We start from the raw sequence: 14,680 nt of genomic DNA on the forward strand, positions 1-14,680 counted from the left end.
GCCAGATAGACCTAGGAGAGTTTTTGGCAAAAGACTCAGATAAGATAGCTGGGTTTAACACAATGTGTGATTCTGGATATGGTGTACCAACTCAATGTTTGGTATTCTGGACTGAGAAGCTCACTTGTGTCTTTCCAAAGATTGTGATCAGTTTGGATTAATCCAAAAAGTGAGGTGCAGTTGATGTTGCAGACATTTTTACGAGGAGGAGGGATAACTGGGACAACTGAGGCTATGACTAAGTGCTGCTTTCAGGCTAAAATTCTGGTTTGTCCAAATCAAACCCAATATTCCCCAGCCCTCCGAGCAATCACGGTGATGGTGGAGCCTCTGCAAATACATGACCGAATCACTAATGACCATCCAGTCAGATCTGGCTGTACCGAAACACTTTATACAGACGGAATAGAGGACAAGGGGACTTCTGATACACTCATGCTTTGGACGTATCAGTACAAGACAGTATGTGAGGCTGTGTGTGAGTCCACCAGGCAGTTGGGAACAAGCATGATTTTCTGCTGGCAAACAAGTCTCCATCACACCTAATCTTTCTTTTATCTAAGTGCATCTTGATCTTCTCAGTCCTGGACATCAAAGTAGTCAATTACTGGTTCCTTGGCTATTTTCTGTAAATTACTGCTCCCAGGATTCCTGAAAAGCAAACAAAGAATAATCAGTCTTCTTGTTTGGGGGAAGTGGACTGAGGTCTTCAGAAAGTTAAGGATCAGCTGATTTGCCATTTGCAAAGCTTTGGTAAGACAGTGGGGCACACATGAGTTGGGAACTTGAAATTTGGTGATGGGCACGCAGGGGTTCACTGTATTAATAATATTCTCTTGACTCTGAAAGTTTTCTACAATAAAATTTTATACAAAATTAAAGCAAACAAAAGGAAAAAAGCATGGCGCAAACAGGCCAAAGACTCCACACGGTTATGTTCAGGTGGTACTGGACATGGCTGTGAAATAACATGTAGAATACCTCACATTTCCAAAACCACTGCCCATGTGGATATGCAGCTGGGCTGACTGGAATCCAGGCCACCTGTTTTACAGGGGTGAAGCAGGGCTGGTCCTATGGAGCCACACTGACCCAGACAATCCTTGCTAAGGCTGTGCCCAACGGGCAACGCCTAGCCGTCCTGTCCAGTCCCAGGGAACACCGATTGCTATGGCCCTCATGGTGACTTTATAAACTGCCCTTCCCACCCTCCCAGAAGTTCTGTATAAGAAGTTCTGGTAAAGCTTCTATGTGGAAGGCCAGAACAGCATTAGGGACCCTGCTGAGTTTCAGGGCAACTTTCAGCAATGCTGCCTCAGTCACAGTAAGGCAGCCAGCTTCCTTTCTGGCAAAGGAAAAGAAAGGAAAAGGGGATGGTTCTTCTTTCCTGCTTCTGAGACTTGCTGCTTGCCAATGTGGTTTTCTTATCTCTAAATCATGAATATATGTTTCTGTTGTAAAAATGATACAAACCATATAGAGGTCACTAGAGCAAAACGCTAAAGTCCCCACCTTCACTGCAACCTCAGCCCACTATCCCACATCCATCTGCAGAATAAATGTTGTGAACCATGTAACGTTCCTAAATCATCCGCTGTGACACAATGAGTCCACTTCCCAGTGTCACCGTCTACACCATGGAAGTTATGTCCAATGACTTTTCTCCAGAAGAGAAGTGGGCATTATAAACATCAAACCTGGGACCCCTCTGGCATGAACAAATGTGTCTGACACCCCAGTCACACCTTACTTATTTGAATAAAGCCCCCCAAGGCCAGGCCTGAGAGGCTGCCAATGGCTGGTAGAGACCTGGACAGTTTAGCCCCTGCTGGCTTTTCTGAATAGACAGGGCCCTTTGGAAAGCAGCTGAAGGATCCTTACTTGTCTGTCTGATGCCTGTGATGAGGAATTGGTGGTGGAGGCCGTGACTGTATTTCCCTTTCAAGGACACCTGTCAGCGTGTTAGGAGGACAAATGGACTTCCCTCTGATAAAAGACAGAACACAAAGTATTGAAAAGTGAGAATTGTTTATGGAGACAGGCAGACCGCTGCAAATCCAGTCATGATTTTCACTGTGCTGCTGCTAAGTGCTCCGATGTGACCTGTCTCCTCTCAGGCATGGTCACCTTCATTTAACCCTCATCCCTTCCACTCATCTCTGTTGGGCCTGTTACCTGCTTCCTGTCATCTCATATTCACGTTTTTTCTTCTGGAAGTCCCTCCTACTCTCTCAGGTTCTGACAGTGATCCTAGATCCTCACTGTCACTTCCCTGCTCATAACACAGCCATAGTCTCATCTAATGGCAAACACTGTTTATGGGGGATGCCTTGAATCAGAGTCTAGCATCTTGTTTTCATCATGCCAGGAGGACAAGGGAAAAGGGGACAGATGTGATGGGCAGGCATGCAACCCAGGCCCTCAGGGTCTGCTCCCGGTATCTGAGGAAATGATGCCTCCAGTGACACTTGTGGATTGGGGCAGATAAAAGCCTTGCATGTCTTTAGACGTGTCTGTCCTGTGGACTGAGGCATGGGCTTTGCTCTCTGGTTCAGACCTTCGTATCGGACTTTTTGATTGTGCCAGAATGGCTATCCCATAAGGAGGCTTTCTATCTATTCTTCTAAGAGAGGAAGCAAGGAAAGCAAACATTGATAGATCCTGCTTTCCGAGGTCCAGCCTGCTCCAATGAGCAGGTCCTCCTGTGATGACAAGATCAACCCACCTGACCGCAGTGACCACGACGTTGCGCTTTGGTTCACTGTCATAGCTCACACTCTCTAGGCCGTACACTTGGGCCAGGTCATGGATGATCCGACGGTGGTCTCTGTTCATGGGAGGGAAGCAGTGGCTCTTCTTACTATTCTTTCCCTGTATTGAGGGTAAAGATGAATGATTGATAAAATGACTAAATAAATCAAAGACCTAAAACAAGACAATTTCATTTCTTATAAAAAATATGTTTTATGCTAAAAATCATGAGTGTGCAGATACAGACACACTAGCAGAGAAATACACTTGCACAGGTTTCCTAGTTAGGAACAATGATTCCATTTTCTCCATCATGCTAGTGTCCTGCTGGGAACTGGGAGCAGAAGGGAGGAAGGGAGGAAAGGGAGGGGCTAAGGGAGATGGCAGGAAGGAAATTCCTCTTCATTAAATGTGGATCTAATATAGGTATCTTGTCCTCACTCACATCCCCACAGAATAAAGAGGGAGTCACCATGGGATTGGATGCTTCTGACTAAATTAAAGACTTTTTCCCTTAAAGCTACCTCCAGGACAAGGGCTTCACTCTCTTAAAGGAGTCTATCCCACTACTCTTTAGCTCTAGTCATTCAACTTTTCATTTTTACCCCAGGGTTTCTATTGTGCCTTGGGGGTAATAAAGAATCAGTGTGACCTATCATATAATAGCCCTTTGGAGATCATGTCTTCCTAAGTATCCCACACAGGCATTCAATTATCACTACCGAATGCCTCCAATTGTTCAGAGTTTCTTCACCCAATCTTAGGCACTAAGCTAAAATATTTTATTTACACTGACTTTGATTGAGGAGTTTTTTTCTGAACCAGGACAAGGCATCCATAGATATTATAATGGCTGGGCTTTGGGGAAAGATAACGATCATCAAGAAGTTGTGACTTTTTCCTATAACTACTCTATATTGATGGTGTTTCTAGGATTTTTTTTTTTTTTTAATCAAGCTGGCCTTAGAGACATGTCCAGTTGGATGTTTTGACTTCAACCTTATTCACGGCCTCCACAAGGGCTTCCATTTCTTTCTCAATGTCACTGACAAACTTTAAATCCTTCCTGAAATGAGAAATCACCACAGTTAATTTCATCTGTTCCTGCTCTTCTGAGAATCCCTTCTACCCACCCTCTCTGCCCGTAAACTGCAGACAATGAACAATTGGGCAGAAAAACAGCAGAGGTCAGGAACTGTCAGATAATAGAAGACTGACTGTGACTGAACAAAGGAAAAGAAAAAGAGAAAACAAATATGAGAAAGGAGAAGATGGAGAAAGAGCATTCTGGAGGGCCGGTAGATAGGAGGAAAATAAGAGCTATTACTGCCCAAGTGAGGACCCAAGTGAGGAGCCAGAAGTGGAATTCAGGCTAGTCCAAGCCCCATGGAAGCCCACACTACTACTACAGGGCATTCTCTCTCTCTCTCTCTCTCTTTCACACACACACACACACACACACACACACACACACCCTGCACCCCATGCTCCATTCTTCTAGAGGAAAATTTCGAGAAACCTAGAAAAGGATTTTTATTAAACATCATATAATCTCTTATAATAGATATATAGACTTTAACTGGCTCAATCACAGACAAGCACATATTAGTTATTATATCTTAAAAGACCAAACAGTCTTGTAAGCCATAATTAAGAAAGGTGGTACCAAGTTACATACACACCTGGCATCTTCTTTTAAACTGTCACTGAATTTTGACCCTGAAGAACGTATATTGAAAGGATCGGAATCCTCGCTGATATGAAATGCCTCTGCTAATCTCCTGGAAGTAAGAGAGATGTAAGTAAATAAAAGGAAAGGAAGGAGAGGAAAACTTACAGTAACACAGAGTGCCCACCAAGTCCTAACTTCTTTATACATTAATGATGTCATTTCAGTAAACCTACTTATTTTTTTATAAAAATTTTTTAAAATTATTTATTTTTGAGAGACAGAGAGATACACAGTATGAGCAGGGGAGGGGCAGAGAGAGAGAGAGAGAGAGAGAGAGAGAGAGAAATACAGAATCCAAAGCAGGCTCCAGGCTCTGCCTGTCAGCACAGAGCCTGATGTGGGGGTCGAACCCACAAACCGTGAGATCATGACCTGAGCCAAAGTTCAACACTTAACCGACTGAGCCACCCAGGCGCTCATCAGTAAACCCAATCATTAAGGAAGGAATAATAACTACTTGGGACAAGATATGATTTTATCTTCCTAGAAGAATATAAGCAAGACAGATCTACATGGGTCTGAGCCAACCCCTTGGCTGACACTGGCAGCTTGGGTTATCTGGGATGAGAATGGGGATGACTATCTCTGAGATTTCACCTAAACATCAGACAGATAAAGTAGACATATAATCATTAAAATTAATATTGTTTTACAGAAAATTTGGAAAATAAAGGGAAGAATTCCATTAACAACACAAATACTGAATTTTAATACACTTTCTTTCAGATTTTTTTCCCTTTAAGTAGTTGCAATTAGCGTATATAAAACTAGGCACCTGGGTAGGGCACCTGGCTGGCTCAGGTGGTGGAGCAGATGACTCTTGATCTCAGGGTTGTAAGTTTGAGCCCTATGGTGGGTGTAAAGCATGGAGCCTGCTTGGGATTCTCGCTCCTTCTCTCTCTGCCCCTCCTCCACTCATACTTGCTCGCTCTCCCTCTCTCTCAAAAGTAAATAAACTTAAAAAAAAAATGTAGTGGAAAGTCAAACTTCAAGATAAAACAGGACTATACTTTGCCTGCATTTGCCTGTTTTTGTTTAACTATTTATTTTGAGGAATTTCCAAACAAAGTAACAAGAATATTATTTTTTTTTAAATTTTTTTTTTCAACGTTTTTATTTATTTTTGGGACAGAGAGAGACAGAGCATGAACGGGGGAGGGGCAGAGAGAGAGGGAGACACAGAATCGGAAACAGGCTCCAGGCTCTGAGCCATCAGCCCAGAGCCTGACGCGGGGCTCGAACTCACGGACCGCGAGATCGTGACCTGGCTGAAGTCGGACGCTTAACCGACTGCGCCACCCAGGCGCCCCAGTAACAAGAATATTATAATGATAAAACAATCATAAGTTCGTAAGTCAAAAATGCATTTAATACATCTAACCTACCAAACATCATAGCTTGGCCTAGTCTACCTTAAATGTGCTCAGAACACTTACATTATTAGCTTACAGTTGGGCAAAATCACCTAACACAAAGCCTATTTTGTAGTAAAGTACTGAATATCTCAAGGAATACTGTACTGAAAGTGAAAAACAGAATGGTTGTAAATGTATTCGTTGTTTACCCTCATGACTGCACGGCTGACTGCAAGCTGCAGCTTGCTGCCACTGCCCAGTGTCATAAGACAGCATTATATTACTAGCCTGAGAAAAGATCAAAATTCAAAATCTGAACTATGGTTTCCACTAAATGTGAATTGCTTTTGCACCACTGTGAAGTAGAAAAATTGTAAGTCAGTTTATTGTTAAGTTGGGGACTGTCTGTGTACTGTTCACTTAAATTCTCCAACTGTTAACATTTTTACAGGGCTATACATTTTAACCAATCTTTGTTAAAACCAATAAGTCTGCCAGTCATTGAATAAATGCCTCCTAATCTGATGAAGAGTATCCTCATATAACTAATAGAAAATATATTTAGCAGTGAAATATTTAAAGCTCTCTGGTGTCAGGAATACCTACTATCAACCACCTATTCAACACTGTACTGCAGGCTTGAGCCAGTATAATGAGGCAAGAAAAAGAAAACAGATAAGAATTGGAAAGAAATAAAATTACTATTATTAGAAAAGGACATGAAATAAGAAATAAGTGAATTTAGCAAGGTTGTGAATACAGGTCAACAAACATCAGTTACATTTCTATATACCAGCAATAAGCAATTACAAAATTAAATTTGTTTTGTTTTGCTTTTTTAGAAAATAAAATTTTAAGAGTGATACAAGAGGGGAGAGGAGAGAAAAAAAAAGTGATACAAAAAAAATTACCACTTAAAAAAGCATCAAAACCATCAACCAGCAAGGGACAAATCTACCAAAAGATGTACAAAATCTGTATCTAGAAAAATATGAAGTATCACTGAGAGAAATCAAAGAAGACAGGAATAAATGGAAGGTATACCTTGTTCATGGATTAGAAGACTCAATATTATAAAAATGTCAAATTTCCCAAATTGATCTATAAATTGAATACCAATTCAATTGGTTTTTAAGCAGATATTGATAAGCTAACTCTAAAGTTTAAATGAAAATGCAAATACCCAAGAACAGTCAAGTTAATCTTGAAGAACCATGCTTGAAGAGATAAACTATCAGATAGTAAGACCTTTATTATTATAAAGGTACAATTAAGAGAGTATGATTCTAGCATGATGGAACAGAATGAGCTCAGAAATAGATCCACACGTAATATGAATACCTGATTTAAGACAAGGGAGGCACTAGAGAGACTGGGGAAAATGACATCTTGATAATAGTACTGGTCACATGAATATTCATATGGAAAAAAACTGAGTTGTGAACTCTCCTTAAACCATACTCAAAAAAAAAAAAAAAAAAAAATCAGTCCAGGTCAACTGTAGATCTAAATGTAAAAGGTAAAATAATACAGGTTCTAGACAATAACAGAGTATCATCATGATCTCAAGATAGACAAATACTTCTTAAACAGGACATAAAAAGCACTAGTATCTAAGGAGACGACTGATAAACTAGATTACATTAAAATCAGAAACTTCTGCCTATCAAAAGATACCATTAAGAGAATGAAAACTGAAGGCACTAAGTGCAGGAAAATACAATACTGAAAATCAACAAAGGATTCACATCCAAAATATATAAAGAACTCCTACTAATGAATATGAAAAGGACAACACAATTACAAAATAACTAAAAGAATTGACTAAGCACTTCACAAAAGGGGATATCCAAATTGCCAATAACCATATAAAAAGGCATTCAACCTCACTAGTCATCAGGGAAATATAAACTAAAAGCTCACTGACATCCAGCTACAAATTCATAAGAATAGATTAAAATTAAAAAGACTGTCAATTCCAGGGCGCCTGGGTGGCTCAGTCAGTTAAGCATCTGACTTTGGCTCAGATCACGATCTTACAGTTCATGAGTTTGAGCCTCGCACAGGGTTTTGGGGTGACAGCTCAGAGCCTGGAGCTTACTTCGAATTCTGTCTCCCTCTCTCTCTGCCCCTCCCCCACTTGCACTCTGTCTCTCTCTCTCAAAAGTAATAAACATTAAAAAAATAAAACAAAAACAAAAACAAAAACAGACTGACAATTCCAAGTGCTAATAAAAATGTAAAGAAAAAAAAAAAAAAGAAGAAAAAAGTAGAGCAATGGGAACTATTACCCTGCTGCTGGGAGTATAATATGGCACAACCATTTTGGATACTGTTGTGGAGAACTGACTAAAGCTGAACATATGAATACACTTATTAGCTATCAATCAGTAATTCTACTCCTAAGTTTGTAACTAACAGAAATGAGTATGTATATATGGCAAAAGAAGTATGTGGATGTTCTTAACAGCATTTTTTTTTTAATTTATAAATGTTTATTTATTTTTGAGAAAGAGAGACAGAACACGAGCACAGGAGGGGCAGAGAGAGAGGGAGACAGAATTCGAAGCAGGCCCCAGGCTGAGCTGTCAGCACAGAGCCCAATGTGGGGCTCGAACCCACGAACCATGAGATCATGACCTAAGCCAAATTCGGACGTTCAACTGACTGAGCCACGCAGGTGCCCCATTAACAGAGCATTATTTATAATAGCCCAACACTCATAACCATACACATACCTATTAATGGTTGAATGATAAATAAATTATAATATCTTAATACATTAAAATATCATGCAGAAATGCAAATGAACCAAGTACTGCTATATGCAACAACAGGAATGAAGATCACAAATGTAATGAATGAAGCCAGACAAAAATAATACAAACTACAAGATTTCATCATTTATATAAAGTCCAAAAACAGACAAAACTAATCTGAAGTGTTAGAAGTCAGGATAGATGTTTTATCTTTATGGAGTATACAAAAGTGTTCTGGTAATTTTCTATTTCTTGACCTGGGTACGGATTACACCACTGTATTCACTTTGTGATGACTCACTGATCTGTGCACTTCTGATCTATATGTATGCTATATTTCAACATAAAAGGTCATTAAAAAAGTTTTGAGCCTCTTATCTCCACTGGAATCAGGAAGTCTGCCAGTCAGTGAATAAGTATCCTGTAGCATGTGATGTTTACGCCATGCCCAAAACCAATAAGCTCATGTGTCGGAAATGTGCTGAAATCACCTAAGTGGTTTATCCTTAGACATTACAATTCTTGATGATTGAATTTCTCCTGCTCTCCAATAGCAGCAAAACACTCAGCAGGTGCTGAATGAATGCTTCAACAGTTGCTCCATCCCACTAACTTCACAGAGCTCAAGGACAAGTAGATAAACAGCAGTTGAAATGACTTACTTTTTCCTTTCCAAGGCTAAACACTCCTCATCACACTCCAGCCTTGAGAAACAAATGAAAAAAATAAAAGTCAGGGCACAGATTTCACAGCTTCTACCCAACAATAAGTTCTTAGTCAACCTGGAAACAGAGCAGATTCTGGCCAAAACATGGCTACATGAGGTCCCTTTCAAGGACAGGTGGGTGGGCCTCTGGGTTATGGTAATCTAGTTCTCAGAAGGGCCTCAAAGTGTCGCCAAAATGCTTCCAATGACCCTCTCACAGCGCCACTTCCTTCTCTTGGCACAGCTGGTTCTCTGTTCTCTGTGGGTTGGGCTGGACACATCTAGGTCTCTGCTTCCTCTGGCTACTGTTTGAGGAGAGGCCTAAGTCTTCTCTGGTTGTAGCTATATCCTGAATAAGATTTGCTGGATTGGAGTGGGTGTGGTCTCTTAAGTTCAAATGTCTGTTGGAACACCTACTGTGTGTGCAAGGGTTTGCTGTGGGGGATTGAGATAAATAAATAGTTCCTATCCTCTGGAAATTAATTCTAACAGAAGACACACATTTAAAAAATTACCTGGCTTGGTGAATTTCCTTCTTAGTAATTAGCTTGCTGATTTCCACTGAATCTCCAAGCTGCATGTCTGTTATTTTAGAGGCCATGGAAATAGCAGCTATTCTGAAGTATAAAAAAGGGAAGAAAAGGCATTGCAGTTTCACAGGAATGTTCTAATACTAAGTACAGAGAAGACTTCCTTCAAGTCAAATCTATCACTGGACAATTCATGTGGCTTCAGAAACCCATCTATTATGAACTACCCACACGTTTATGTCGTATCTCCTCAATCAGATTCTAAGCAGCTCTAAGCAATGAGACAGTCTATTTAATCTCCCTTGAATATCCAGGCCAATGCCTGGCATTCAGTCAGTATTTCGAAACCCACTGTTGTCAAAGCTACTCTGATGTCTTTATACTCTAAAAATGCTATCTCCAGGGGCGCCTGGGTGGCGCAGTCGGTTAAGCGTCCAACTTCAGCCAGGTCACGATCTCGCGGTCCGTGAGTTCGAGCCCCGTGTCAGGCTCTGGGCTGATGGCTCGGAGCCTGGAGCCTGTTTCCGATTCTGTGTCTCCCTCTCTCTCTGCCCCTCCCCCGTTCATGCTCTGTCTCTCTCTGTCCCAAAAATAAATAAACGTTGAAAAAAAAATTAAAAATGAATAAATAAATAAATAAATAAATAAAAATGCTATCTCCATGACACCTCTCTGCACCTAATCAGAGACAAACACACATCCCTAACACCTTCACCTCCTTACTCAGATCCCTTTCTGACCACTTGGTTCTAGGATTTCAGGGGCCTGCAAAGACAATTCACAGAACAGTCAGAAACCCCCACTACAGGGGAAGAGCACAGGACTTGGTCCTGGCTGTGCTACCACAAATGGTGGGATGTTAAAGCAATTCATGTAACTTCAGGACATCATCCCTTCTGATCTCAGGGTATAACAAGACCAGAAGGGAGAGAAAGAGGAAGAAAAATAAAAAGGTTATTTTACAAATAAAAGTTATGGAAGGAAAGGGACAAAACAATACTTTCTCTCTGAACCATAAAAACTAGACTGAGGAAAATTTAAACAACTTTCCACAACAAAAGTTGCAAGGATGCTACAATAAACACCAGTATACACGTGTATAACCTCTGTATACTGAGATCCACTGCTATTAACATTTGAGCAGCACTAACCTTTGATAAGTACTGGATGCTTCAGAGCAAATCATCATCTCTTTTCTTCGTCCACATTCACATTGCAGCTCTATCTGAAATAAGATTAACATGGAGCGATTTTAGCACATAGAAACCATGTGAATAGGCAGGTTTCACACTTTTAAAGTCTCTCTCAAATCAAACCATGGCAGAGGATATAGACAGTGAGTGGTTACCCTTCAGGATGGAGGAAGCTAACCATGCATGCAACTAGACAACATGGTAGTTGACACACTAGGAGGGAACCGTTCATTCTACAGGGACCCTTTCTGGGAACTACTACAGTCCTTAACCCCACCTGAAGGGGCAGGCCTAGAAATGAAGTTTTTACCATTGAACCTGACCCAGGACCATCCAAGGCCTAATCAGGTCCACTGCCTGCTTTCACCTCCTCAGGGAGGCCCTACTTAGATCCCTCAGACCAGGCTAAGTTGCCCACTCTCATGCTCTCATAGCACCTTCTATCAGGGTGTAACCTCTTATTCACCACAGTCATAATTCAGTATCTGAGTAATTAGTAAGGATCTGTCCCATCTAATTGAAAGGATCATGTGCCTCCTGTTCACCGGTAGAGCCCTAGCACCTAGCAAAACATCTTGCGCAACACAGACACATATATTTGTTGAATAAATGGAGTAGGCAATCAGAGTCTCTCTTGAGAATTTGTTCTAAGGGAGAGAGACAGACTGGTCAGACAGCAGTGGGTACCTTCTGAACTAGAAGGCCACTTCAAGCTGGGCAGACAGGAATCTGTACAGTGTACCCCACCTTTCTCTTGCTCCACCTTAGCTTGCAGTTCCTTGCAACCAATGATCTCTGATTAGACTCTATGCCCAGGAGCCTCAGCTCTGGACTCACGAGCAGCCCCACAACCATAGTCAATGCCCTATCTGGAGCCAGGAATACGCACCTTGGCTTTACAAGCAGTCGTGGGGCAGGGTGAGCTGGGGTGGCAGGGTGCCATACACGGGTGGCCACAGTCAGCTCTGGGGGTGGTGCAGGGCTGCTTGCAGGCCTCATCCACAAGACACTCTCCTTTGTGACAGAGTCTCTGACACTTGTGCATTCCACATGGTAACGTGGCACTGCAGGGTAATCCGCAAGAGATATCAGCCAGGTGACAGGGGATGTTGCTTCGTAACTAGGAGAGACAGAAGTAGCCAGATTCTTATCTCCGTGTGCGATCTGGGATGAGTTTTAACTTCCTATTCAAACATTTCTGAATTTTCAAAAAGTTATTTGGATCTTAAAAAAAATTAGGTGGATTTTCAAAATCTGAACATAATTTGTCTGAAAATAAACAAATCTGGAACTTATTTAGTAACCCTTGTTATGATCCAAAAGAATTTGTGCTAGCAATCAAGTGTGACTGAGGATATACACTTCCCAGGACGGGTAGCAAGCACATGAAACTAGATAACTAGGGAGTATCTGATATGCTCTGACCAACTAGGAGGATCAGATAACCTTTTCCTCCCTTTGCAAACAGCTTAGGGCACTGAGGGTTGGGAGGCACCCTTGACCCATGGTTTCAAGACTGCTGGCAGTGCTGTTTTACAGAAATAATTAAATAATCAAATAATCAACTCTCCTCACATTTCCCAACTCATGGTATCTTTAGCTTTAGGTAGCTTTATCATTTAAAAAAATTAAGAGGCAGGGGTGCCTGAGTGGTTCAGTCAGTTAAGCACCCGACTCTGGCTTCAGTCATGATCTCGTTGTTCGTGGATTCAGCCACGTCAGGCTCCATGCTGACAATGCAGAGCCTGCTTGAGATTCTTTCTCTTTCCCTCTTTCTCTGACCCTCCCCCACTCATTCTCTCTCTCAAAATAAATTTTAAAAAATTAAAAAAAAAAATTAAAAGGCAGGTGCCTGAGTGGCTCAGTCGGCTGAGTGTCTGACTTCAGCTCAGGTCACAATCTTGCAGTTCATGAGTTTGAGCTCCACATCAGGCTCATGGCTGTCAGCCTGTCAGTGCAGAGTCCACTTTGGATCCTCTGTCCCCTCCGCCCCCTTTGTCCCTCTCCTGCTTGCGCTCTCCCCAAAATAAATAAATATAAAAAAGGTGGGGGGGTGGCCCCTGGGTGGTTCAGTTGGCTGGACGTCCGACTCTTGATTTTGGCTTGGGTCATGGTCCTAAGCCCCACGACAGGCTCCGTGCTGAGTGTGGAGTCTGCTTAAGATTCTCTCTCTTTCTTCCTCTGCCCCTCTCCCCAGCTCAAGCGCTCTCCCTCTTAAAAAAAAAAAAAAAAAAAATTAAGAGGCAATAGGCCATGAAACCCCAAACTTTTAATTTTTGGAAATCACCTTCTTTTAGAATTCCTTACTCCAGGAAAAAGATGCTAGAATTTTGTTCCTGTGGGAGCAAAGTTTACTCTTACATATTGACTCAAATTCTTTTGAGAACCCTCAAAATAAGGAATATACTTTGACTCTAGTGACATCTAACTTTTACTCTTAAAAAGGCCTCCAAAGTCTAGAATGTACACGCTTCCTATCGCTTTAGAACTGCTTTAGAGTGGCACCTGGGTGGCTCAGTCAGTTCAGTGTCTGACTCTTGATTTTGGCTCAGGTCATGATCTCATGGTTCACAAGATTGAGCCCCATGTCAGGCTCTGCTCTGACATCAGGGAGCCTGCTTGGGATTCTCTCTCTGCCCCTCCTCTGCTCACACATGTGCTCTCTCTCAAAATAAATAAATAAACATAAAAAAAAAAGGAAGAATTGCTATATAAGTATTTTGGTAGAATGTAGTTCCCAATCATTAAACTTACCTACACTAATACCAGGGTCTGGAGATAATTTATTTTTATTTTTTTTAACGTTTATTTATTTTTGAGTGACAGAGTGTGGGCGGCGGAGGGGCAGAGAGAGAAGGAGACACAGAATCTGATGCAGGGCTCGAACTCACAAGCCGTGAGATTATGACCTGTGCCAAAGTCAGTCACTTAACCAACTGAGCCACTCAGGTGCCCCTGGAGATAATTTTTGCACACACTGTGTCCTCTGTTTTCCCTCCCCTCATTACTTGCCTACTTTTCATTATCCTTTAGGAAGTTACCTTCTCTACAAACACCTTCCTTGGGTGGGGGCTCCTTTGATCCTGCTCAGTCCTTTGTACTTGCCCTGCTACTGTACTGTTTAAACTGCTATTGCACTGTTTAAATGCCTGCCTCCTGCTCCAGAGTAAAGGCTCCACGAAGGCAGCAGTCATGCCTCTCTTGTTCTCTTCTGAATCATGTGAACTTAGCCTGTTACCCAGCACACAGTAGGTATGTAAAAAAATATTTGTTGAATGAAGTCAAATAAGCCATCAACACAAAGATGATACAAGGATGTCTTAGAATGGCTACTCTCGGAGAAAGTAAGACTCATAGAGGAAGATACTAATAAACGACAAATGACTTGAGAACCACTTACAGGAAATAAGTGAAGAAAAATACGTCCATCAAGATAAAGATATTGAACGCATGTTGTCACAAATGCCAAGGGTTTCCAAAAATGTTGCTTAATATGTTATGAAGCAAAAAGTAGGTTACACAATAGTATAATCTTAAAAGAGTATGAGAAAGTGTGTATCACACATGACTTATAGTCTATACACAAGAATGTGAACAGTATTTATTTCTGGATTGCAGAATGTATGCTCTTAATTGTCTACAATGAATATGCAT

At 41.4% G+C, this 14,680-nt stretch overlaps 1 protein-coding gene across 2 annotated transcripts in view; it reads right to left on the reverse strand.

Annotated features, from left to right (window-relative positions):
• Positions 1–374: 374 nt before the first annotated feature.
• The window catches only part of NFX1 (nuclear transcription factor, X-box binding 1), a 72,698-nt gene continuing 58,392 nt past the window's right edge, over positions 375–14,680 (reverse strand). Inside the window, exons 16-24 of one of the 2 annotated variants that reach the window (XM_015073344.3) lie at positions 11,916–12,146; positions 10,985–11,058; positions 9,819–9,920; positions 9,260–9,301; positions 4,434–4,532; positions 3,751–3,817; positions 2,726–2,871; positions 1,882–1,986; positions 375–651 (exon numbers count right to left, since the gene is read on the reverse strand). In XM_015073344.3, coding sequence (XP_014928830.1) covers positions 579–651; positions 1,882–1,986; positions 2,726–2,871; positions 3,751–3,817; positions 4,434–4,532; positions 9,260–9,301; positions 9,819–9,920; positions 10,985–11,058; positions 11,916–12,146 — 939 coding nt within the window. In that variant the 3' untranslated portion in view covers positions 375–578. Of the gene's footprint in view, positions 652–1,881; positions 1,987–2,725; positions 2,872–3,713; positions 3,818–4,433; positions 4,533–9,259; positions 9,302–9,818; positions 9,921–10,984; positions 11,059–11,915; positions 12,147–14,680 lie in introns of those variants that run through there. The other variant, XM_015073349.3, reaches the window with a different exon arrangement.

Source organism: Acinonyx jubatus, chromosome D4 (genome assembly GCF_027475565.1).
Source record: "Acinonyx jubatus isolate Ajub_Pintada_27869175 chromosome D4, VMU_Ajub_asm_v1.0, whole genome shotgun sequence".
Lineage (NCBI taxonomy): Eukaryota > Metazoa > Chordata > Mammalia > Carnivora > Felidae > Acinonyx > Acinonyx jubatus.